Source organism: Alternaria postmessia (genome assembly GCF_024291825.1).
Source record: "Alternaria postmessia strain BMP 2775 chromosome Unknown scaffold_140, whole genome shotgun sequence".
NCBI lineage: Eukaryota > Fungi > Ascomycota > Dothideomycetes > Pleosporales > Pleosporaceae > Alternaria > Alternaria postmessia.
The window spans coordinates 1-24,564 of NW_026260213.1; the positions used below are offsets into that span (position 1 = coordinate 1).

Sequence of the window (24,564 nt, forward strand, 5' to 3'; positions counted from 1 at the left end):
ATGGCACGTCACGTGATCCCAGGCCCCGCCTTGGATCAGCGACCTTCCATCGCGGCTATCCCGATGGTCTTCCTTCCTGCGGCCTGCATAACAAAAGGAAGCAACTCCTTGTTACCTTGTAACACTACACCGTCAAAATTGTAGGTGGTGAGAAGCTGAATGAGACTGCGAATGAAGGCTTGACGGTTCTCAGAAGAGGCTACCATGTTGCTAAAAGCAGTTCTGGTGTTCGGTATGTTCGTTGCATCGTTAAACGACCAACCTCCAACGGCAATCCAGGTCTCAAGCGAGGGCTTTTTTGACTTCAGTGCGGTGAATCGCTGATAGAGGCTTTCATCGCCTGCTGTCATTGGCGACATTTGAAATGTGGTGGGATCGAAGAAAGCAAAAGCAAAGTTGAGATGCGAAAAGGCAGTCAGATCGATATCCTCGGGCTGTCTTTTGTCACACGCTCGTGTCGTTGCCCTGGTACCATGTTACTAGGAGCTCTCATATCTTTTTGGAATCTACCTAGGTACTTACCATCCTTCATAATAACCCACCACCCTCTGCGACGTACTGTCGCCACCACAAGTTGGTCGAGGAGCATCTCCGCAAGTTCCGTAACCTGTCTGGCATGGGCGTTCTCCGCTAGTTGTACAGAAGTCGCTAGTCGACCCACAGAACCCAAAAAAAGAACAGCAGACGTTCAGAGGGCAGTCTCTTTCTCCTGGTTTTGCATATTGGCCGCAAGGAGCAGTAGCATCGCAGTTCGAGATGCAGTTGCCGATATTGCATTCGGCGGGCGAAAAGCCACAGATGCCGTTTTTGCTACAACAAGCCCCATTCACACATGGCGTGCCTGGTGCACATGTACCCTCAGGTAAAGCTCCTTCGGCTCTCTTTTGCAAGTGATGTGCGTGGTAGTGGCGGTAAGAGCCATGATGAGAACGTCCACCGTCTGTGTGGTCGATATCAAGAACACTTCTCTTGTCGTTGTTTTGAATCTTAGCTTGGAGGGCTTTGATTAAAGGATTGGCTGTTTTTCCCGTTGAATTGATAAACAGGGGCGTCGAGTTGGAGTGCTTCTCAAACAGTGGCACATATAGGGCGCTTCCGTTCGAAGGTACAGCAGGGATTGTACCGTTAGATACACTCGCCTGGGCTCTAGCAAGTGTGAAACAGACTGGCCATAAAAACCACGGCGATAGATGTCTCATGATTAAAGCCGGCTCAGTCGAGTGAGTATCGGAGGAAAAGGCGTACGCTGTGTGCAAAATATCGATGAGCGGATACCTGCATATCAGAACTTCGAAATCCTGTCAGGTTCTATCCCAAGGTATAGCCCTGACCAGGCGAGATGGCAAATTTGACTCCATTCCATTTCCGTTTTGGCAAAACCCATACTTCCAAGACGCTCAAATCCCTCCTGGCGTGGTCGCGCAAGAAACAGACCATTCCGTTATCTTACGGACCGAGCCTACCGTCGTAAAAACAGTATGAATAAGGAACCAGGAAACTATAATAGGATTAAGACGGACCCTGATTCCGTTCGTTAGGCGGTAAAACGACGTTCAGTCGCAGCTAGACCAACTACTAGTCCCAATCTGGACACATGACCGCAGAAAGTTTCCTCGACTGCGCCGCTCGTTTGCAGAACCGAACGCGATACTGCAATGCATAACTCGGTATCTTCACCATATGGAGGAACGCGCAGCAAACTTTTCGCGACTATGGTCATTTCACTTGCAGCTCTCCATGCTTGGCTCATCAGAAAAGACGCGATGGATTATTGGCATCATGGTTCTGGAAAGCACGGCAACGACCAAGTAAAGCTAGAGAGCTCTCCGAGGGATCAGTCGACACCAGATGCCGATGCATACTTTGATTTGAAGCAACCTCTACCTTGATTGTCAGTTCTGTGTTACCTTCGTACTCAACATGGAGATCTATATGCTCCTCTTCCTCACCTGCTTTGCGATACGATGCTCGAACGCTAGTTTCAACCTTCTTGACGGATTCGATACGACGATCCAGGACGCGTTTGGCGTATCATCGAAATGCCTCAGTGCGGTGTATGTATGCTGTACAGTAGCGCTGCTCTTAGTTAATATGTTCTCTGTAGAAACGCAACGATTGCTTGCGATGAGGCAACCGCCAAGATGGCCTCGCAAGGAATGGACGAAAACTACTGGTATGAAGAAAACATAACGACTCTCTGCTCATCTGAGTGCCGATCTTCGATGACATCTTGGTTGAGCTTGGTGGAATCGGACTGCAAAACAGATACAATTACGCAGGCTGGGAGCGTTGTAAAAGCAATCACTGTACCGCTGCAGTATACGTATGCTCTTGACCTTGCGTGTCTTCAAAACGAGTAAGCTCTCTATTTCCTTCTGGGACTGACTATTGACCTGGCCCAGCGCAAAAGATTGGTGCTTTATTGAGTCACAAACCTGGGTCGGTAGCGACTATGTCAGGTATGACCCTGAAATATGTTTCGTGGAGAACCCGCCGGAGATTTGCGAGGACACCTCTTTCGACCCAGATATCATTGATTCTACACTTCAGTCTGTCGTCGGGCTGTACGAGCCGGACTTGTACTGTGACGAGTGTTTCCTCAAAATCTGGAGACAGCGCCTACTTTCGCCATTTCTCACTACTGGAGACTGGACTCAATTTCGCATCGACGCATTCGAAGAGCTGCAAAGCAACTGCTCAATCCACATGCCTTATGTCACTTCCGACTATTCACTGTTCGTTGGTACTCCAACAGCCACGCCAACTGCGACATCCGCAATACACATCCCCCCAGCATGCACATTTGATCTAGCGAGCGGACAGTACATCTGTCCTACTGCGTCAACTTCATGTACGGGACAGATCGTAGAAGCCAACCCTGAGCTTCGCGGTTGTAGCGCCATTGCAGATGAATTCCACGTATCCACCGGCGATCTGAGAGTGGCCACAGGAAACGACTTCTGCGCCTTCCAGGAACAGATCTGCCTTCCCTTGCCTTGTACCACTATCGAGATAACTAAGTACGATGAGACATGCTCCGATATGGTCAAGCAAATCTCGAATTCGACACACAGAGTCACACAGGAACAGTTCATGGGCTGGAATCCTCATCTGATGGGTCCTTGCGATAGCATGGCGTTAGGACAGCGTATCTGCGTAAGGTATGATGTTTGACGGTTCCTTTGGTCGCTTCCGAAACTGATCTGATCTAGTCCACCTGGAGATTACTGGGTGTCTAACACTACCATCGTCTCGCCTCCGAGCGGCGTCCCAGTATATTACACCACAGCTACACCGGTCTGGCCCACGCAGAGCGGTTCGATTGAGAATTGCGGGCGCTACCACGAGGTTGTAGATGGCGATACATGCAATCTGGTGTGTCTGATATATGGCGTCACTTTTGCGGTGCTGCAAAAGTTCAACACATATCTGAACACTGATTGCACGAATTTGTGGCTCAAGTCCTCAGTATGCGTTGGTGAAGTAGTGTACTCACAGCCAGTATCAACAGATGGTAGATGCGGGCTGGCAAACGGCAATGCGACTTGCACAGGCAGCGAGTTTGGCTCATGCTGTAGCACTCACGGTTGGTGTGGCGATGGGGTCGATTTCTGTAGCCCGGGTAAATGTTCCTCTGGTGCCTGCACAGGTTCGCCGACAAGCACGAAGGACGGGAGATGTGGGCCAGATGCGGGCGGGTTGACATGCGATAATCCGCTCTTCGGCCCCTGCTGCAGCGTTTATGGCTACTGTGGCGAAGGGCCCAGTTTTTGTGCACCTGGAAGTTGGTAAGAATCTGCGCCTAGCGGTATGAATGATCCATTACTTACAAGCGATATTAGTTATTCTGGCGCCTGTGATCCCGAACTCGGAGGTCCTTCGATAACGGGTGAATGTGGTCCACTTTTCCAGGGCAACAAGACATGCGCAGGCACACAATTTGGCCCTTGTTGTAGCCAATACGGGTATTGCGGGAGTGGGGACGTGTACTGCAAGGGCAATAATTGCCATTCTGGAGCTTGTACTGAATGAGAGATATTCTTCCGTCTTGGTGCCAAGACTCTTGTTAGCCGAGGTTTTTCGTCTTAATCCCTGCGCACGCGCACTAGGTGTTACCAGTACACCCACATGGGCTGGTATCGCACGTGAAGGTCGCATTACAATATGCATCATTCTCAGTTGCATTATGGTTCCACACTCCTACTATCATCAATCCACTACTGAGCATGAACGTCGACCGATGCATCGCGCTGCACAACGAGATTTTGCGCCACGGCTGGGTTAGCTCGGGCCGCCGTCTAGAGTCTCTCGACTCCACCTGCAAGACGTGGTTTGATACATTTGGCGATGCCGCTGAGGCCATTCGTCCTCAACTTTCACCCGATCTTGTTCGATTTCTCGAGCATGCTCGGGTTATCCAAGATCCAGAAACTGGGGCCGATCTATGTTTTTTCTACTGGTTTAAGAACCTTGCTGGACCGAAAAGTATGTTCAAACAAGCAGAAGGCTGGTTAGATTATGGGAGATACGGCCAGCTTCTAGTGCTTTACTCGATGAACAACTTTACAGGTCATTGGTGTGGGTTGGTGTGAGTTGAGCAGTTCATTTGTGCAGCATTATGATGTGACACGTACTGATCTTGTTAACGCAGATACGACCAAGAAGCACACCTCTGTATTGTCTGTCCGAGTATTCACGATGCAGACGAGATCTTCGAGCAGAAAATCTGGTATCCATTGGAAACTGCTTTGGAGTTTTGGCTCGGTCAGGTCCGCAAGGGGAGAATTGCTACTCCGCATGAAGGCGAGAACGAGGACTTGGTCAACGAGCGCTATGATCCCTGGCAATTCATTCCATACAACGACACCATGCTAGAAGAGAATGTCGATGCTTTCAATCGTCTGGTAGAAGCCATCGAAGCTCGCATGCCTTCGGCATACAGGCCCGCAGAAGCTGAAGGAATTGTACATGGGCTAGTGGACGAGAGCGCACTCCAATCCATAGATCTCCCGCCGAGGTTTGCATACAAATTTCTCTGTCGAGCACGACGTCCCCGCTTTCAGATGATAGCTCCAGGTCTTGAGATCCTCACCAGTTCCACATTCTCCGATCAGCCCTTCCGCTCCTACTTCTCTTCTTCGGAACCTGAATTCCCTCCGATTCTTCTTTTCCGATCCGGATCCAACTACAAGGACGACACGACGCCACATTTTGTCACTGGCGAACCAATGCCTAGCCTATTTACCGGCTTCAGTCGCATAACATGCTTTCCTGCAGGTCTATATCTGCTTCCAACTGGAGAGGTGAGAGCTGAGGACGAATGCATGTTAATACTCCCCTTTGGTATAGGGTCAAACGGATATGCAAGGAAGAGCGATGGAAGCAGGTTCGGACGAAGTAGGACTGGGGGAAATAGTCACGTGGATCTATATCGTCCGGGTTATCAGCCATTTGAGGAGCAGCATGAGCAGAGTCTTGTGGACGTTTTGAAGAATTGGAAGGGTATGGTAGAGAGGGGCGATTGGCAGATTGATGAAAATGGAGTTGCAGGCGGGATGGATGTATGGAGAGAGGCAGATAGTGAGGAGAAATGGGAGGCATATGTGATTCCGAGGGCCGTGGAGGGAGTAGAGAGGTAGATACAGGGATGAAGATACGACCAGATGAGGTTTTGATGGTATTATTGGTTCAAGAATGGAAGATACTGAAGAAGGTTGCAGCTACAATTGTCCGCATAGAGCGTTTGCCGGATGTGTGCCATACCTCTCTTCCTAAACGCTCTTAGCATACTACCAAATGAGTTCAAGGCGGTCACCTTCAAACAACGAGTCATTGCCGACGTCCACCAATTCTTCCTTCGTGGAAATAATCCACCGCGAGCTACTTATAGTCATTGTCCGGTTCATTTGCCAGTGGATATTCGTGTAGATCATCTTCGGTCTCTCTCGTTCGATCCCGACGGAGTTGTACATGAATATCAAGCCTACGGTCTCGGAGTAGAGTGGCTTATTTGCGCATTTGATAGCGTTGAATGTGCGGAGATCAGGATCATAACCCTTGTATAAATTCTCGTAGTCGGGTTCCAGAGGCTTGTGGAAGAGGAGGGGAATTGATCAAGAGAGCACAATTTCACAGATGCCATGAACTGCATTTGATTCTTTCCCAAGGATATAATCCATGTTCGCTGCTGTGAATGTAACTGAACCTGACTTACAGTTTCGCGGTTCGGCGGGGAGCTTGAAGGAGGGTGGTTGTGCTGATGTTTCATCGAGTCTTGTCATTTGTGTGGAGGGTCTACCTAGGTACTATTGCATAAGCTTAGATTACCATCTTCAAGGAGCCACTATACCAAGCGAAGACATCGGTAGAAGTTGAACAGGTGGGGAGGTGATTGGGGAAGAATTAATGTGCTCATCAGGTCCATGGACACTATACGCTGTAAGTCACAAGAGTTGTGCAGGCAAGGTAGGACTGCAAATTCTTTGTGAATAGTCTACTCGTACAATGGATGATTCCCGCGTATTGGAGGCTCTGAAGCCTTTTTCTCGTGTATATTAAGGGCTTCTCTGTGGACTAGTCGTGAGCTTCCAACCCAAATAGATTGAATCGCATGCAACCTGGAGCAACATGCCGATTTCAGAATCTACGGCCTCGGCCACCAAAGAAGGCTGCCTCATTCTACCCCCAGAACTCCGGAACATGGTTTACGGATATGTTCTAACCACACCAAGCGCAACCTTAGAGTACACGATCGACGACGCATCCGGCCATAAACGAATCAACCAGCTGCAATACGTTAACAAGCAGCTAAATGACGAGTGTGCAGATCTTGAGCTGAACTTTAATTCAGCCGTGATTATCTCTAGTTGAGTGGACGACGACACCACTGCTACTGTGCAATTCTTTGGATTTCTCGCCTATCTTCCACTGGAGAGATAAAAACGGTTCCAGGCTGTCATCCTGCACAGTGCTGCACCTGATGCCAGATGGGAGAGTCCACCCAGAATTTGTTGAGAGCTCTCGCCCTGAGGACGTAGTCGTGTTCGGATGTGCCTACTCAGACTTTCTCCATGGCGATCCAAGGCCTGAGCTTCAGGAAAAAGGAGAAAAGGTTGGACAACATGTGGTGCGTATAGCAGGGGCGCTGAGAAAGTGGAGGGACATTCATCCCATGTACACGGATCCTAGGTATTATCATGGGAACTTGCGAGCGGATAACCTGCACTTCTTTCCAATGGAGAAAATCTTGAAATCAGATAGATGCCTTGGGGTCCAGGGTCGTTGGTTTAGCCACGAGGAGAAGACTAAAGATGTTGCGCCAGTATGGAAAGCTGCAGTGCGAAGGTGGGTGACGGAGGGCGTATGAGTGGTGGAGAAGGTGGTGAGTTGCGCTAACCGCATGTGACGATAGTCTTGGCAGTCGCGCGGTCCTCAACGCGCCTGCGCCAAAGATTCCAGACATCAACCCCAGCTTTCCGCGCCCGCTACATCACGACCCAAAGCGCATCGATCGACGCGGCGCCTCTGTCGCATTACCCCAGCAATCATGTATGGCATGAATCAGGTCTACGGGCATGCTCCCGACCCGAGTGCGCAGGTGCCGAATCATCTGCTTGCCCATGTGCACCTGATATCCTCTTACCGCTTCCCTACTCTACCGGGTCTTCAAGCTCCCCAGGCGCTCGAGTACCTGATCAAAGGCCCGCAAATCGTGCGCGACACGTCGCCCGTCGCGTGGACCTTCCTTTCAGCACCTCCCCAAGATGGCACTGTCATCCTCACATGGCAGCCCCCGCGCATGGGCACCATGTTCGCGTCAGACGGAATGGTGTGGGCTGACGCCGAAACTGCATACGATATGAACGTACGCGGATATGTACGTATCTAGAGGACACGATGCCCGCTTCAATGACCTAACATATCATAGACTCTCCAGGTCCTTGTCCACAACAGTGGATACCACTACCCTCACGAACCATACGCCATGCATGCGCGCCATCGTTATCGAATTGCTGCAGGCCCGGGTACTATCGATCCCAATCTCTGGCTTGTGCACTACAAGCCGGCAGATCCACAGAGCAGAATGCCTGCCTCGCAAATACCCATTCCACGAGAAGTCCAGGCCCAGATACAGATGCGCGCTCAACTACAGCAAGCCGGGCCATTGATGCGCAAGGAGTTCATGTTGGTCGATCAAGCCAATTGGCCAAAAGTCGAATTCGGACAACAAGCCATGAGAGGCCCGCAGCCCTACTACAACCCCATGCAACCAGGCCGACCATATCCTGCGCAACCACCGCCAGCCAAACGCCAGCGCTTGCCAACTCAGCCTCAACCTCGCCAACCCGCTGCAGGCACACTAGCACCAGACAACACACTTGAGGAGGAGGAGAATGCGACACAAGATGCCTTCGACTTCCTGACCCCGCGCGAGATCAGCTTGTCACGTTACAAGCAGCATCACGAGTGGATGGAAGAGATCTTCTCGTCACCTTATGCCGTCGGGAAGATTGTACCTATCGATCTAGGACTGGGCCTCATGGGCGAGCTCGCCCCGCTTACTGCAGGCATTCTGGACGTTCCAGGAGCTGAAAACGTGGAGCCGGGCAAAGAGAACTACCAGGTCAAGAACTACTACAAGCTGGATGCGGAACAACTCAAGGACTTTGAGAAGCGTGTATTAGAGTATACAAAGAACGAGCAGGCCGAGATTGACAAGATGAAGGCCGACCACGCGAAGAAAGTGGCACAATTGAAGCGCACCAGAACGTACATCAAGGTCGAACGACGACTACGAGATCTTTCCCGCTCTACCGAGAGCGACGGCGAGGACGCAAACCCGGTCGAAGGAGTCGTGCAAGATTTAGAGAAGACGCTGGGAGTTACATTCGACGCGAAAAAGGCGGTCGTCTGTGTAGACAAGGGTGGATTCATTGAGCCGCAAGCACCCTCTCCTCCAAAGGCACAGATGAATGGCAACGGAGCCCAACAGGAAGCAAACGGAACATCGAATGGCATGAACAACCAAGGAACAATGGAGGAGAACTCTGCCGCGGGTCTGTTGGAACAGTATGGATCGGGGTCACTGAACGGCACACCCATCGGCAATATGTCACTACCTAGATTATCACAGCCACCGAGTCAATCGCAGTCTGCCACCGGTACACCCAATGCGCCTCACGGCAACATGAACCAGACATCCACATTCGATCAGCAGGACACAAGTCTCGACGTAGGAACCGACCTCCTAGATCTGGACGTAGAGATGTCTGGAATGACTGGCGCAGGGGAGAAGACTGATGACTGGACGATGAACGATCAATCTGGCAATGCACAACAGTCGACCGGCAGCGTCCAACAACCCAACATGAACAACAACAACCAGCGCACAAACAACGTCGGCGGCATGTCCTCGTCCAACATCGAAGCCGACGCAGGTAGCATGTTCGACACAGCCGACTTTGGTAGTTTTGACAATATCGATAGTGCTGGAGATGCTTTGGCGGATTATGGGCACGATGACAACTTGGGCCTGGACCTTGTTGACGATTCGGCTTTTGGCGATGCGTTCCATGCGACGGAAATGCATCATGACGAGGCCGGAGAAGGGGACCAGAATGCGTAGTATGCAGGTTTGGATCTGGATTTAGATGGCCTGGATTTGGATTGATTTGTCTCACACTCCAAAGTGTTGGAATTTCTCATTCTTGGGGTGAGGAGGAGGAGGGGCTGTACTATTACGGTGTCGTTTTTTGTTTGTTTGTTCGACTGGGAGTCGAGGGCGTTACCATGTCAATGGTTTACGACGAGTATCTACTTTTTTATCATCGTAAACTTACGTGTTTAGAGAGACTCTATCTCTTGCAGTTTTTTTTTTCAAGTAGATTGTGGCGTCTGCCATGTTCGAATTTGAATAGGAAGGTGTTGCAACTATGGCCGATTACTCAACGGTCGAGATTGTGGAAAAGCGTGTTGCAATATTGTAAAGTTCACGGCACGACTAGCATGGTGTATACCTTGTTTCTCTTGATACTCGTGCTCAGCTGTCCAACACAAGATCCGCTACTTCAATGAGAGAATTGCACCCTCTTCTCCAGTCGATATGCCGTGGAATTTTGATCAGGAGAGCTCCCTTGCATCGAAGTCATTCCTAATGTGAATGAGTGTATACGACTTCAATATCGCCTCGTTCAGCAGAGGTAGCTCACCTTAGCAAAGACCTTGCCGTCTGCGGGTGTCCACTATGCTGTTGATTTTGGACAGTGTCAAAAACAAAAACCGCTGTTGCGCCGTCATCATTAGATCCTCAAGAGCTCATCGTAAGCTGTTGTCTGGTTCATTGGTTACTGCGATTAGAGAGTCACGTCAATTCCTGAGTAATGTTTACGACATCACCCCTTTCGCATGCCGATGTAGACACGCGTAAGTATTGGCTAGGTTTTGTCCATAATGCTGAGAGACGTTGACGTCAGCAGCTATATCCTCGCTCCGTAGCAACACGGTAGGCGACCTTCGAAACTCAGCTTCTGCCCACGATTACACTGTCTTCGGCTCCATGTGTCCAGAGTTTCTCGGCTTCTCCGCAAAAGACGCTTTGGTCCGTGAGATGATGCGCTATATGGTGGTAATGCAACGTCGCGACTCTCTTGGGAAACTATCCGTACAGGTATGTAAATTGTTCTTCCTCGGGGTCGCGATGTTCAGTACCGATATGCCGCTCGTGTTCACGTGCAACGCATGGGTCCTGGAGACGTTTTCAAAGTTTTCGTCTTCTTGAGCGGGAGCATGAAGATTCACGATGAATTTCCAGACGTTCGGGAACGCATCTCCGAATCGGAATTTGTGGGATACTCGGGTTTCCAGAACGCCATTGGTGAGAAAAAGGAGATGGAAAAAACAACCAAGATGCAGACAATTCGCGTGGTAGCGTTGATGGTAGCGCTAGAAGACTGGATGCGAACGGGGAAATGCGCAGTATGGATGAGACTATTGTGGGAGCGTATCTGCAGGAGAAGTTACATTAGTTGCTCGTTCATGTAAGGCCCTCCATTCCTCGGGAACCGCAACCATGCACCACGGCCTCTGCTAACCGGATTGTACCAGGTCAATGACAATGCTATTACTCCTGAGAACGCTCCGGGGTTCTCGATTGAGGTATCATGCGCGAAGATAACGCCAGCGACTGCGAGCACGCTACCTAAAATCCTCAGTAGTGGGTTTGAGTAGCTGCCGCATGCTACGATGGGCAAGGCGGGCGGAGTAAAATGACAATGGCGTTGAAGGCGTATCTCGAATCCTGAGTCAGGATTAGTAACCCTCGAGTTCGGACGAGGCGTGGTAGTGGAAATGTGTTCTTCCTGATTTGCGTAAGTTTTTTCGAGAACCCTTGCCCAGATGGTTCTGCCGTTCTACCCCAGACGCGCAACGACACCATATGCAATCAAGCATTGGCGACGTTCCGAATGCCACGATGCACAAGACTTTTGTTACCGCCCATTTTGAAACGCCACTCTATCGCAAACTCATGATCTGGCAAATTACCATGCGTTTCGACAACCCCTGACTTGGCTCAGGGGGCGCCGTCTCGGTTAAAGCGGCCCTCCACGTCAGCGTGCCAAGACCGCGAGACGTTCTTCCGCGTGCTTGATTCTACGAGGCGTAAGCTAGTGCGACGCCTACATGCGGCGATGAATCGTCTTTTCGGTATCGTGATCCGACTACGCGGACGTTACGATTACGGTTATTCGTGATGCCCCGTATTGTGGTTCGTGACTATAGGTCGATGCTGATGTTGTAGTTTAGAGAGGAGACTGGTTTCGAGGGACATTGAGATCCGCCAAGTCTAGCCGTAATGGCTGTGACACCACCCGAGGGGGCGGGGAATTTCAGTTTTAGGGAACCATGGTCAGGAGAGCGCTACGCGATGGAGTTGTGGTAAAGACCAGAGGAGCAGCCTCGGAGTCTTTTAGCGCAGAATGCACCGTTTCTCTTGATGCTTCATCTGCCCGGGCACGCGACATGAGCACCAACCTCGTAGTGGCTCAGGAGTGATCTGCTTGGTAGAGTCCTGCCATTACATTCAAGCATTTCCTGGGGTGTTTTGCCGCGCCCGCAAACCACTGAAGGCATGGGCAGGGAGAGTGCTAAAGTGACCTTCCCGATAGCCTCTCTTGGCATTATCCAAGCGTCCGCCATCTGCCCAGTGAGCCGCGTCTATCTGCAGGGCGCGCGTTCCTGAAAAGATGTAGCCCCCACCGGTAGGGCCAGGGTCGTCAAGCCCATGGACTAAGTGCGGGTTTACATTTACACTTGCCTTCTGTCCTTCTGCTCCCCTCTTTGCCGTTGTCGACCTTGGCCTTTTTGCTGCAGGCGATTCATCATTACGAGCGCCGTCTTTCTCTGCTTTCTTGGTACCCGTCTTTGTCGGAATTCGGCACCATCGGAATACGAAGCCACCTGGGCACTGCATCAGCAAGCCATTCCAAGCCACGGCGATGCGCCTGGTCACACAACATAGTTCTTAGATCCTTACATTCCTTGAATAGTAGACTTTTCTTTGGCTTTTTGCACACTCCTTCCATATTCGCACAATGCCTCCTCGCGACGCCAACTGGATAGATGTAAGTCGTACTCGCTGCCACTGCCACACCTGTGAGACTTGGGGCTGACTGTCTGTCCTACAGGGCCTCAGAGGTATCGCCTCCTTCATGGTGGTATGCGGTCACCTATGTACTGCCTTTGTACCATGGCTGCACCAGCCAGCCCAAGATGCCAAAACCGCGCCGCACCTCTTCCAACTACCCTTCTTCCGTCTCGCCGTCGGAGGCCGTAGCGCCGTAGCCTTATTCTTCCTCGTAACCGGATACGTCAACTCAATTGGACCTATTGGCAAGTCGCGTCAGGGAAACCATGATGCGGCCTTCCACGGCATTGCACGAAGTGCACTCGCGCGCTCAGGAAGGCTGATTCTCCCCACCATGGCTGCGACAATCGTTACGTGGTTCATGGCGAATACGAACGCATACCATATGACAAAGCATGTCGATGCGCAGTGGATACGGCAGGGTTGGCACCGACAGGAGCCTACGTTGTGGATGGCCTTCAAGTCGCTCTTCAGGGCGCAAACCGAGACTTGGACAACTGGCTGGGACGAGTACGATGGCACACAATGGACGCTGCATTTGTTCTTGGAGGGCGCGTTCTTGGTCTACACAACCATGCTTGCTACAATTCTGGTCCGACCAAAAGCACGTTTCATTGTGTACGGAGTCATGTACGCCTACTTCTGGCAAGTTGGCAAAGGTGTGTATATCCCGAACTGGTTGGAGAGCAGCGCAGTTGCTAACTATAGTAGACCTTACAGTTGGCTCGATCAAAGGCCTCAACATCGTCACAGGCATGTTCGTAGCCGAGTTACACAACCACTACAAGGACGCCGCCACTTCTGTCCTACCCGCACCCATCCCCGCACTTATGATAATCTGTGGCATGTTCATGGCGGGATTCCCTCAAGATTCGGCCAACAACACACGCTGGTCGCACACAATGGCGACAATCATGCACAGTCTGACAGCCGACAAGACGGATATCCGACGATACTGGGACCACCTCGGCGCTGCCTTCGTCCTCCTCGGAATCTTCTTCTCGCGAAACGCCCGTAAACTCCTCACATCACCTGTTTTCAACTTCCTCGGTCGCGTCAGTTTCCCTGTGTACTTGCTGCACAACACATTCATCAAGTCTGTGCTTACCTGGATGATCTACCTACCCTCTGCAATGAACCCGCCCAGGAACGAAAAGGGAGAGCAACAGGATCTCCAGCGTGGATCGACGACACATATCCTCATTGCGATTGCGGTTTTCTACTACATCCTTTACCGGAGTGCAGCACTCTGGGTTAAGCACGTTGACCCGATATTCGCGACCATGGTCAACGCAGCCACAAAATGGGCATATGGCGAGCCACAACAGAAGGAAAGCCGCCCAATACTAGGGAACGGGAACGCGACGACTGACAAGAGCGTCCTCCCTTCATAAAGCAGACACCCTGCTGCTCTTTCTTCACTTCATTCTTGTTGATCACTTTCGGAGCTGGAGCCGTCTCCTCCTATCACTATATCCGATGATTTTTTTTTTAGTTTCATATCATCTCATATGTTTCCAAATGCATCTTCCATATTGCATGTGTTGTGTTTTTTGAGCGAGCGACCATGGTATGCCAGCTTGGACGTTTTGGAGTATGCAGAGGACATGCTTGTCTTGTGAGAGGAATCTTTTTTTTTTTTTTGAAAAGGGTCGAGGAGTAAGACAAATACTTTGGTAGATGAAATGAACACATGAAATCTCATTTTTGGACTCGACATGCCACTCGAGGGCTTCTTTTTGAGATGTTCGAGATCGCTTGGTATCTGCTACATGATGGTTCTGCCCTACGCTTTTGGAATCAGAACCACGTAGTATCCGCCTCATGTCGTTAATGTTGAGCTTCGTGAATGGAAAGAAACCCAAGTCTCCGCCGAACCATGTTCCGAATCTATAGCAGCTTTGGTCCATAAAAGTATAATTCTGCGTTTTCTATCTTCTACGTCATTGTGGAAGTGATTTGAGGAAGAAGAGATGGGTCAGAGAGAAAGTTTATGTATACTTGGTAGTTGGCGCTAGTGCGTTTTTGTGTTGGCGCCGAAGGGGTTAGCTGGAGCGTGTCATGCTTCAACCCTTAGGAGACATACTTCGAGCGGAGAGGCATGGGGTTTGGCGACGACAAGGGGTGAAGGGGCGGTCATAGGTGTATCTGTGTTTTGACATACTAGATACACCACCATGTCTATTCCGCTGTCGCCTTGCTGATGTTCTGTGAATACCTCCTGGGTACCTTATAAGAAGACATTACTCTGAGCGACTTCAAGCTGTATGCGGTAAATCGAAGTCACATCCAAGTTCTACAGGTCGAGTCATTGCGCTAAGAAGGTCTTCAAGTAGGCCAGATAAATGACCCATCGGCGCTTAAGTACCTGGAAAGCCATGTGTGGCGCGGTAACAGGACCATGGCACGGGGATGCGGCGTGGTAGTCGAACAGTATATATAGGCCATGTTAACTGTGCCTCTTCAGGGCGAGCAAAGACACGACCACAAAATAGGCCGACAACAAGGTTTTGCCCTGGAGCAACTGTTTTGCGATGGGTCCAATAGAGTCAGAATAATGTCAAAGAGACACTGTCTGATTGAGGGCCTAAATGGGCTGTGCATCGCTCAGTCACCAATACCTTTTGCGCGATGAGGGAATTGATGCTCACCGGCGGACTGCAAAGAGATTTCACGCGACGATAGGGAATACGCGGGGTTTAACGATGACTGCCAGCGATATAATGGCGCAGCCAAATACCTCACGAGCGATACATTGACCGGTGCGGACCGGAGTATGAACGTACGGAATGCGAAGACAACATGCGCCGAGGACATACGCCGAGTACGCAGTACCGCCGTGGCGCCTCGCTTGCGGGATAGACAGCTGGGCGATTTACACAACGAAGCCGCACAAAAGACAGAAGGAACAGCCTGCGACTGTGCCGTGAAGAACAAACAGCCTCCACCAACTCCCGACTGCGATGCCTCACAATGTTTCCGTGCCATCGCGCTTACACGTCGGAAATAACTCACATCGGAAAAGCACCAACTCACCAGCCTCGTTGAGGCCTTTCGAACCAACCCGTATTGGCCATATCCGCAGCCGAGCATTCGCCACAAAAATCCACTTACAGGGCTGAATCCTATCCCCGGAGGGACGCACACGTTGCCCGATCCATGAGGCGCATGATATTGCCGAGATGGCTGAATTGGTTGGCTTATCGAACGGCCAAATCGCTGACGTCGGACATCTTGGGCGTGCGCTCTGTATGGCCCGTTTACATATATCGAGTGTGCCTTGAGGGTGATTTGCACGTCACGAGTAGACTGGTAGGGTGTGCACTGGGCTTGGGTCCCGACTTAGCCGAGTGCGGGAGGCCTTGGACATGGTGTTGTGTGTGACGTGAGTTCTCGAACGATGTTGCGCAACAAACTTCAGAAATGCGCGCTGCGAATGTATGCGATCAATGAAGGTGAAATCACCTGTCGCTCGATATAGAGAAGCCTGGTAAGTCTTGTATCAGGTAATAATGGAATGCGCATTCCTTCCTGTCAGCAACACTGTCTTTCTCGTTGCTTGCGGTGGTGAGATCAGAAGCGTGGCACAGCCCCAAGAAGTGGCCAGACACTAGCGTACAAGGGCCAGGGATCGAGCTAAGCTAGCTTCCCCGCTCACAAGATGCATGGTCCTGTGAATGTGCAGTTGCCGTGGTGCATATAAGCCAACTACACCCCGACGCTTGTAAACAATGTCACACACGCATTCCTCTACGATCGCCGAGTCTACATCTTCTTCGTCGAGGCCTATTCTACACGATAACAATTCAACTAACGAACAACGTGCTACCGCGACTATGAGCGACATCAACGGAAAGGCGCCTGTCAATGGCAGCAATGGGGCACAGCGTGGTGATGAGCCGATTATCAAGGTTCAACCTCCCCGACGAGAGGATCTTCAGCCCAGCTATGCGAGGGTTATCCAGCCTGATGATGCCGATGCTGATACGAATGGATGGTACGGTGGTATGGTAAGTTGAGCAGACATCATATATCCTGTGTGCCATTCTCACATAAGTAGATCAACACGCTAGGTGGCTGTATCGGTACTCTTGGTGCTATTCCATGCTGCGTCGTATGCCCCAACCCCTACAAGCCAGTCAACCAAGGAAACGTCGGTCTCGTCACCAAGTTCGGCCGATTCGCTCGCGCTGTCGATCCCGGTCTCGTTTACGTGAACCCACTATCCGAGCAACTCGTGCAAGTCGACATCAAGATCCAGATCGTCGAAGTCCCCAAGCAAGTCTGCATGACCAAGGACAACGTCTCCTTGCAATTGACATCTGTCATCTACTACCGCATTACTTCGCCTCACAAGGCTGCTTTCTCCATTTCCAACATCCGCCAGGCACTCGTTGAGCGTACGCAGACGACACTTCGCCATGTTGTTGGTGCGCGCGTGCTCCAGGACGTGATTGAGCGTCGTGAGGAGATTGCTCAGTCGATCCGTGAGATCATCGAGGAAACGGCTCTCGGATGGGGTGTTGAGGTCGAGTCTATGCTTGTCAAGGACATCATCTTTAGCCAGGATCTTCAGGATTCGCTCTCCATGGCTGCGCAGAGCAAGCGTACCGGAGAAGCCAAGGTCATTGCTGCGCGCGCAGAGGTCGAGGCCGCCAAGTTGATGCGTCAAGCTGCCGACATTCTATCCTCCGCTCCAGCTATGCAGATCAGATACCTCGAAGCCATGCAAGCCATGGCCAAGAGTGCGAACAGCAAGGTCATCTTCTTACCAGGTTAGTCTTTTTTTACTCATTATATATGAAACATTTACTGACTTGATAAAGCACAAAACCAAACTGTCCAAAGCGCCCTCGCTCAGGCCGACTCCTACGGCGAAGGCCCAAGTTCTCACGGCGCCAGCAACCCAATGGGTGTTCAGAGTTCCGCAGCACAGGAGTACGGTGGTAACAGCCATGGCTTCCAGAGCGCTATCAACTCGCACGTCATCGAGAACATGTAAAGCAACGACTTAGAGCCCCTGGGAGATGCTCAGCTCGCCAAGGCTCTCACGCAGACCTTTCGAAGATGTGGTGAAGACCTTCACACTCCTGTATAGGGGTGTGTGTCTTTGTCCGCTACTTCTTTGTATCTCTATTACTATTCTTGTTTCTGTTTTGGTATACGACTACTACGGATGAGACGATGGGCGAGTCTAGATTGACACGAGGGAGTTTCTTTGGTTTTGCAATTGTTTTGATACCCTCTTCCTGGTAGTTGGTCATTATCGGTTCACTCGCTTGTTGCTCTGATAGACAGTTTTATGATAATGATAATGCCGATTTACAAACATCTATGAACATATAATATTGGTTCTTGGCAGTGGTGGTGTTGAGAATGGTGGCGGAACCGCTCTGCATCCTACCAGGACACACCGCTGTAGCATCTTACCTAGGTAGGTAACCGAATCATCGCCTACTTCTCTGCTAACGCCACATCAAGCTCTCACCGGTCAGCTTTTACATGCATGGCATGTAACCAATCCAGAGTCAGCACGTCGCTTGGCTTTGGCAGTAGGCACCCACGAGGCTGAATCGCTAAGCCCCGCTTTCCACTCACATGTGTGAAGACTACCTGTCCTACCCATCAGCTTGAAGGTTTGCCTACCCTCTTTTCCGTTTCGCTCTCGCGACTGCCACCGTACCTCTTCGCTTGCAGACATCCCGACGTCACTACCGATGGAGGCCCTCTCCGGGGCTGCCAGCGGCATAGCCGTGGTTTCGCTGGCAATACAACTCATCCAGTCCGTCGCACTCATACGAGAGTTCATAAAAGACGTCAAAGGCGCGTCGAAAGAGCTGCACCGGCTCGTGGGCAAATTGGAGCTGCTTAACGCGTTGCTAGAGAATGTGCAAAAGGTTCTGGAGCAACAGTCATCTCTCTCAGGAACGCACTTCCCAGCACCTTCGATGGCAATCTTCAATTGTCTTCAAGGCTGCGAAGATTCTATACAGCCGCTTGTGAATATCGTAAAGAAACTCAGTCTGCCGCAATCCCAGTCCGGCTCATCCACAGCTAGGCTTAAGAGCGAGATCAAGCTTGGATTGAAGACAAAGGAAATCGCTACTCTTGAGACTCGAATACAACATGACATCGATCTTCTTACTAATAGCCTTTCGATAAACCAGAGCGGCATCTTGTAAGGCCCTGTTCTAAAATTTGCAGGCTTCGCGAGCTAATTGAGCGCTGACAGGATGAATCTGCTCCCAGTATTACTTCAAAATCAAGAAAAAATGCTGAATAGCAATAACAATCCTGCTATAGCATCTCTTTCATGTTCAGGTCTGGGACTCACTGCCACAACTCTCGATACTGTGTCTTCGGTTGCGCCATCCTCCGTCCGATATACACAGCATATAGTATCGGTACGCTCTGCGTTTGAAAGACTTGGGGTCTACCGTCGCAAAGTCACACGTTACCAGGACCAGAGAATCCAAGACCTGAAAGGCAACGTCAAAACCTATACAAGAGACATACTTTCGACAGCCGAGGAAATCTCTGCGTTGTTAGCGTTCTCGGGCTTCGGCCTGACTTTCACCCAGCAGTATCCATACGGCGGTATCTTTCCCAGCCTCAAAACGTATCTTGTGGGTAGACTGAGTGGCGAGATACGTGAAATCATAAGATGCGGAAGTGTTCAACAATTCCAAGAAGAAGTCAGTTCTGGCGCTGTTCATCCGTTTATGCGAGAGGTCAACGGATGGTCTTTACTTCACGTAAGTCGTACCTGTAAAAGTTATACGTGTTTATTTAATATACAATATAGCATGCTGCTTTCCACCACAGATCGGATATATGCCGACTACTCCTTGGATACGGCGTGAAACCGGAACTCTCGTTATACGACCAGTCACCTCTATCAATAGCATTGAACATCCATCAACCATATTGGTCTTTCGCCACTCCAACCCCCGCCAATTCGATCGATACATATCGATGTTTTCTTGACTACGTAGATCTGTTTCACGAACTCAAGAGATTAGACGTTAAATGGTGGTCCCTCGCTTGCTTTAAAGGTGAAGAGGCTCAATGGCTTTGGCAAAAAAGCCTAGAGCTATTTATAGGCGCAGATCTTCGAAGTAACCAACGGGTGATAATCCGACGATCTTGGTCCAGTGTTGCTAAAGGGGACCATCCCTTATGGCACAAATCCCAGTTTCCCGTCTTCCTGATGGACAGGGACATCCTCAGCGATATCCAGTATGGGCGTTGTCGAATAATCGAAGGTATGTTTCTATCATGGTGGGATTCCATGTTTAGCTACATCGCCGGTGCTCGGTTTTTGGATTGGCTTGTCAGTTTGGGCTTAGACCCCGAATTATGTGTGGCTAGTGAACTAGCGGATTCCGTGAAGATTTCAGGGCATTTCGACAAGAGGATTGTGTTCGAACGCAACTGGGAGCATAAATGGGTTCTGGGTTTCGAATGGGTTTTCGATCACGAAGCACCTGGCTACCTCCTGTTCTCAGAGTACACTGTTATAGTTGTCGAAACCATCTCCTACCATAACGAATGGCCCTTTTGCGAATGGGTACATGAGACCGAACGGAAACGGGACGATCGTAGTGCGCATTTCAGCCGTCGCATGGCTGCCAAGGAACGCAAAGAGCGCGCACGTTTAGGCCAAAAACAGCCGCGAAGCCGGATGCCAGGAGCATGGAAATGGTGAGAAATATGTACGCTGCTATCTAATAACTGAAAATATACTACACTGCCTTGCTTTCCGACACCAAGAATTCTACATGCATTGTGACATCAACTATCGGGTTGTGTTGCGACAAGAAGATCCCCAGATGCTTCCTCAATTACAGTGGAATAAGCGTGTCCCAAGCTTTTGCAGTTGATGCGTGAGCTGTTTTTTTCAGATAGTGGCTGAACAGCAAGACCTTGTCGTGATGTGCAATGGCACAGCGTTACCTAGGTGCGCGATCGACAAAGCATTGGCATGAATACGATTATCGTATACCAAGCGCATGGAACCGGAGTTGCCGCATGCAGAGCCTTGGTGACTTCGTCGTCAGCTGCTTACAGCTGTGCGTTTTCAGAGAATAAACTGCTGGAGAGGAGGATCACTCTTTGTTCACCTAAGTACATTCTCCTGTTTTCATCCATTCTGCTCGCACAACCTACCTAGGAACCAACCCAGAAATCGTATTATTCTTCATTCCACTTCTCAAGGTAGCTCTTTCCAGGTCGTTCGCTACCTTGAACTACTCTGTCTCTTCTGCTACTTCAGTCTGAGAAGACGACGCCGCAGGGCAAGTTACCCGAAACCTCGCCATCGAAAACACCTTCCTCTCTTCCCGCAAACTTGCCTCCACCCTCAAGCTCAACCTCAAATCCATCAACACTTCCCCCAGCAGATTCCTTCCAGGCCAAGGCTCAATATGTGCGGTCGCTGCAACCCTGTCCAACCCAATACCCAAGAACGCGTCATCTGGATCTGCCATAACAAGCTCTCGATGTCCCGTAGCGATGAGCTTCTGTGCAAGCATCTGTGCATGTTCTGAAACCGTAAACTTCAGACACGCTGCAAGCATGATAACTCGATACGCCACTGCCGCCATTGATTAGTTGTCTATATCAAATCTAGTGTTTCCATAACTCACATGTCGTCGCCCAGCTACGTGACCAGAAGGGGTTATTGGCTTCGATGTGCTTGCCTATAGCCCTTTGTTCTTGAGGATCTGTCGCGCTCACTATGGCCTCATATAGCCCACTGTCGTCCTCGAACCATAATGCTTTTTTTGCTTGGAAGAACTGCTCACTGCAATTGTATTCAGTGTTCTCGTGTTGGAAGGAACCAAGGAACGCTGGACTGAGAAAGCCATTGCTCTGATTGCTCTCGAAGGAGAAGAAGACTGGTCCTTCGTCTGCTTCACATTCAGGCTCCATCTTCGTGTATATTGTGTTGATCCCTGGTGGAAACGGGCGAGTATGAGGCGAGGTAGCGGAAAGAAGTTTGGATCTCGAAAGAAGACTGAATTATGTAGAGGACATGGGCGCCTCGCTTCTAGCGCGCACGAATAGTGTCCACCTTCACCTGCTTCAATATCAGGGGTGAGAGAGAGAGAGGGATAGTCTTTCGCGACCAAGTGCGTGTGCACGATATAATGAAGTCTAACAGATGCAATCCCGCCAATGATACCAAACTCCTTAACGTATATACACCGAATGCAATATCGTACATCACCGCAGTGCCTCCACTCTAACCGCAGCTCTCTCCCTCTCTCTCTACTCACTATACTTCTTCTCTCGTCCTCACACCACTCTACTTCAAAATGCTAGCCCCCCTCCTATCCTTCTTCAACGGACTAAACGTAAACGCCTCCTCACTCATCATATTGAACCCGCCACTAATCGGCCTGGACTGTTTCCCCATACCACCACTCTTACTCAACGCCCTCGCAGCAAAAAGACCTTTACTAAGTCCCACCGGTTTCAAGCTGGGCAGCACACCAGCATCCTCTGCATCATCCCCTTCCCCCTCGGTATCGAAAAGCGTCTTGCCCGCCGTAGCCCCCAATTTCCGCTTCTTCTTCTTTTCGGCAGCCGGTTCTTCGGTAAAAGTGGCAAAGGACATGAGGGATTTGCGAGGCTTCATCATTTTGCTGTTGGATTTCTTCGAGGGCCCATCCGAGTCCTTGGTTGCTACTTTCTGTGGTGCTGCGTTTTCAGGCGCGTCTTCGGTTTCTTCTGATACCATTTCGAGAGCTGGGTTGACGGTGGCGGCGGCGGCGGCATTCTTCTTATTGCGGGGTTTTGCATTCGCTTTGCTCGACGCGGATGGAGCCAGGGCTTTAGGCTTTGGTTGCTTGAGAGCTTTCTTGGGCGGTGCCGTTGGTGTGGCATGTTCTTGCATCGAATCCTCGACCTCTTGCTCAGCTTCGTCATCCTCTTCCTCCTCGACAATGGGACTACCAAGTGCAATGCTAGACGTCTTGTTCAAAAAGGGCGTGAGAGAGAATGTCGATGTGTCGCCAACAGCTGTGACAGAAGTGGCGCGCTTCGCTTTCTTCGCAGGGAATCCGTCACCAGGCGTACCTAGCATAGTCTCTGGTTCAGCCGTAGCAGCCATGCGTTTCCGAGCATTCTTCGCGGGCTTGGTGGCAGGAGGCGCCATGCTCTTGGTTGGTGGCGCAGTTTGTGCTCTGTCTGCTCTCTCGAGTTCGGCCTCCTTCTCCTTGAGCTTCTCCTTTGTCGTTCGTAGCTTCTCACGGAAGGCACCAAGTTTGTCGTCAAGGACGGCGTTCTTGCCTTGGAGCTCAGCTAGAGTCTTGGTGTATTCCTTCTCTTGCTTCTTGCGCTCTCGCTTTTCCTCTTCTAGTTCTCTCCTTGTGGCTTCGGCTTGATCGTCTGGTTGTTGCGAGGACTGTGAAGCCTTCTTCGCTGTCTTCTCTGCCTTTTGACGCTCGCGCTTCTCTTGCTCTAGTTCCTGTCGAAGCTCTTCAATCTCCGTGTCGCGGGTGGCAGCATTTTTGCTGGCCTTTTCTGCTTGAATACGAGCAGCCTTTTCTTGTTCCAGTTCCTGGCGAAGTTGTTCAATCGCAGCATCTTGAGCCTCACTGTGTTTAGCAGCCTTGCTGGCTTCCTTCTTAGACAGGCTCTCAACCTTGGCTTGCAGACTTTCGGTCGCCTGTTGTTGTGACTCCAGATCGGCCTGCACCTTCTCCATAGCCTTCTCTGCCTTTGTAAGTCCTGCCTCGGCCTTCATCCGGTCCTTCTTCTCGGTTGCAAGTTGGTTGCGTGCTTCCTCTAGCTCGTTTCGGAGGTCTTCGTCTTGCTCCATCTTCTTGCCCTGCTTGGCGATTGTCCGGGCGGAAGTCCGTTTCTCGTTCTCGAGCTCTACTTGCAGCGTCGCCATCTGGCGTTGCAACGCGAGTTTCTCGGCAAGGAGGCCAGTATTGGATTCGACTTGGGCGCGTAGGTGTTCGACTTCAGGGCGTAATGATGAGATTTCGCGGGAGAGGGCGAGTTTGTCGGAGAGGATCTTGTTGGAGTCGGATGTGACGTTCTCCATAGCCTTGAGCTCGGCCTGATGGAGTGTAAGCAAGCAGTGCATTGATCGGCAAGCTGGACGTGCTTACCTTGAGATTGGCGACTTCCCGCGCCTGGGTGCGGATGGTGTTTTGCGCTGCCTCTGTCTCTGCTCGTTGCTCGTCCAACTGCGCAAGGGCCTCTTCGAGGGATGCCTCTAGCTCATCAGACCGTGCCTGCTCGTCTTCGAGTTGTTCGTGGAGATCGCTGTTGTCGTCTTGCAGGAGGCACTGGGCGACCCGCAACTTCCGGATTTCCTCGTCTTTGACTACCGCTTCGACCGAGTGCTTGCTCCGCTCGAGACTAAGTTCGAGAGTCGCGTTCCGCAGCGAGTTCTGGAGCTGAGAGGACACAAAGGGTTAGTGGAATGTCTAAGAAGAAACCAGCCGAACAGGGTCCAGCAGTCTTTTTACTTACATCTTTCATCTCGTAGTTGGTATCTATATCTGCCTCCATAGTCGCGACCATGGTATAATATCTGCTCAATGATGTGTCTGTATCTGTAGGTGTAGTGTGCATGTGCGATCGATCTGGTGGGGCCTTGGGAGGACGCGACTGAGTAAACAAACAGAGAGCAGACGCCTGTACCGAACTAGCAACACAACAGTGAAAGAATGACTCTGAATGAATACAAAACGACGCGATGGATCAAGGTTAACAAACCGAATGCATTCTCCGAGACGAACGACTTGGAGGTTTGCAGTTCCGAGTGAAGGTCCACGCCCATGTCGCGATACCCCTGCGCCTTGGCATCCATTACGCACGCCGCCGCATCTCCGGGCGAGCGCTCAAGGCCACGTTCCCAAGCTCTGGAGCTTCCGTCCAACCCACCAAGTCTCCGCAAC

At 50.8% G+C, this 24,564-nt stretch overlaps 7 protein-coding genes across 7 annotated transcripts; 5 read left to right on the forward strand and 2 right to left on the reverse strand.

Annotated features, from left to right (window-relative positions):
• Window positions 1–2,141: 2,141 nt before the first annotated feature.
• Window positions 2,142–5,639, forward strand: J4E82_010723 (uncharacterized protein; the record flags this gene model as incomplete). The annotated part of the gene is made up of 3 exons (XM_051736934.1): window positions 2,142–2,173; window positions 2,403–3,161; window positions 4,652–5,639. 3 exons carry the CDS (start codon window positions 2,142–2,144, stop codon window positions 5,637–5,639), a joined length of 1,779 nt encoding a protein of 592 aa, XP_051583288.1.
• A 1,907-nt stretch (window positions 5,640–7,546) lies between these two features.
• On the forward strand, window positions 7,547–9,625 carry J4E82_010724 (uncharacterized protein; the record flags this gene model as incomplete). Its single annotated transcript, XM_051736935.1, has 2 exons — window positions 7,547–7,876; window positions 7,928–9,625. The coding sequence occupies 2 exons, from the start codon at window positions 7,547–7,549 to the stop codon at window positions 9,623–9,625; spliced, it is 2,028 nt and encodes a 675-aa protein (XP_051583289.1).
• Window positions 9,626–12,590: 2,965 nt separating this feature from the next.
• Window positions 12,591–14,037, forward strand: J4E82_010725 (uncharacterized protein; the record flags this gene model as incomplete). Its single annotated transcript, XM_051736936.1, has 3 exons — window positions 12,591–12,620; window positions 12,684–13,302; window positions 13,355–14,037. 3 exons carry the CDS (start codon window positions 12,591–12,593, stop codon window positions 14,035–14,037), a joined length of 1,332 nt encoding a protein of 443 aa, XP_051583290.1.
• A 2,442-nt stretch (window positions 14,038–16,479) lies between these two features.
• J4E82_010726 (uncharacterized protein) lies at window positions 16,480–17,645 on the forward strand (the record flags this gene model as incomplete). The annotated part of the gene is made up of 3 exons (XM_051736937.1): window positions 16,480–16,653; window positions 16,704–17,418; window positions 17,470–17,645. 3 exons carry the CDS (start codon window positions 16,480–16,482, stop codon window positions 17,643–17,645), a joined length of 1,065 nt encoding a protein of 354 aa, XP_051583291.1.
• A 715-nt stretch (window positions 17,646–18,360) lies between these two features.
• J4E82_010727 (uncharacterized protein) lies at window positions 18,361–18,825 on the forward strand (the record flags this gene model as incomplete). The annotated part of the gene is made up of 1 exon (XM_051736938.1): window positions 18,361–18,825. One exon carries the CDS (start codon window positions 18,361–18,363, stop codon window positions 18,823–18,825), a length of 465 nt encoding a protein of 154 aa, XP_051583292.1.
• A 2,067-nt stretch (window positions 18,826–20,892) lies between these two features.
• On the reverse strand, window positions 20,893–21,577 carry J4E82_010728 (uncharacterized protein; the record flags this gene model as incomplete). The annotated part of the gene is made up of 2 exons (XM_051736939.1): window positions 20,893–21,239; window positions 21,292–21,577. The coding sequence occupies 2 exons, from the start codon at window positions 21,575–21,577 to the stop codon at window positions 20,893–20,895; spliced, it is 633 nt and encodes a 210-aa protein (XP_051583293.1).
• Window positions 21,578–21,953: 376 nt separating this feature from the next.
• Window positions 21,954–24,175, reverse strand: J4E82_010729 (uncharacterized protein; the record flags this gene model as incomplete). Its single annotated transcript, XM_051736940.1, has 3 exons — window positions 21,954–23,717; window positions 23,770–24,060; window positions 24,137–24,175. The coding sequence occupies 3 exons, from the start codon at window positions 24,173–24,175 to the stop codon at window positions 21,954–21,956; spliced, it is 2,094 nt and encodes a 697-aa protein (XP_051583294.1).
• Window positions 24,176–24,564: the final 389 nt, after the last annotated feature.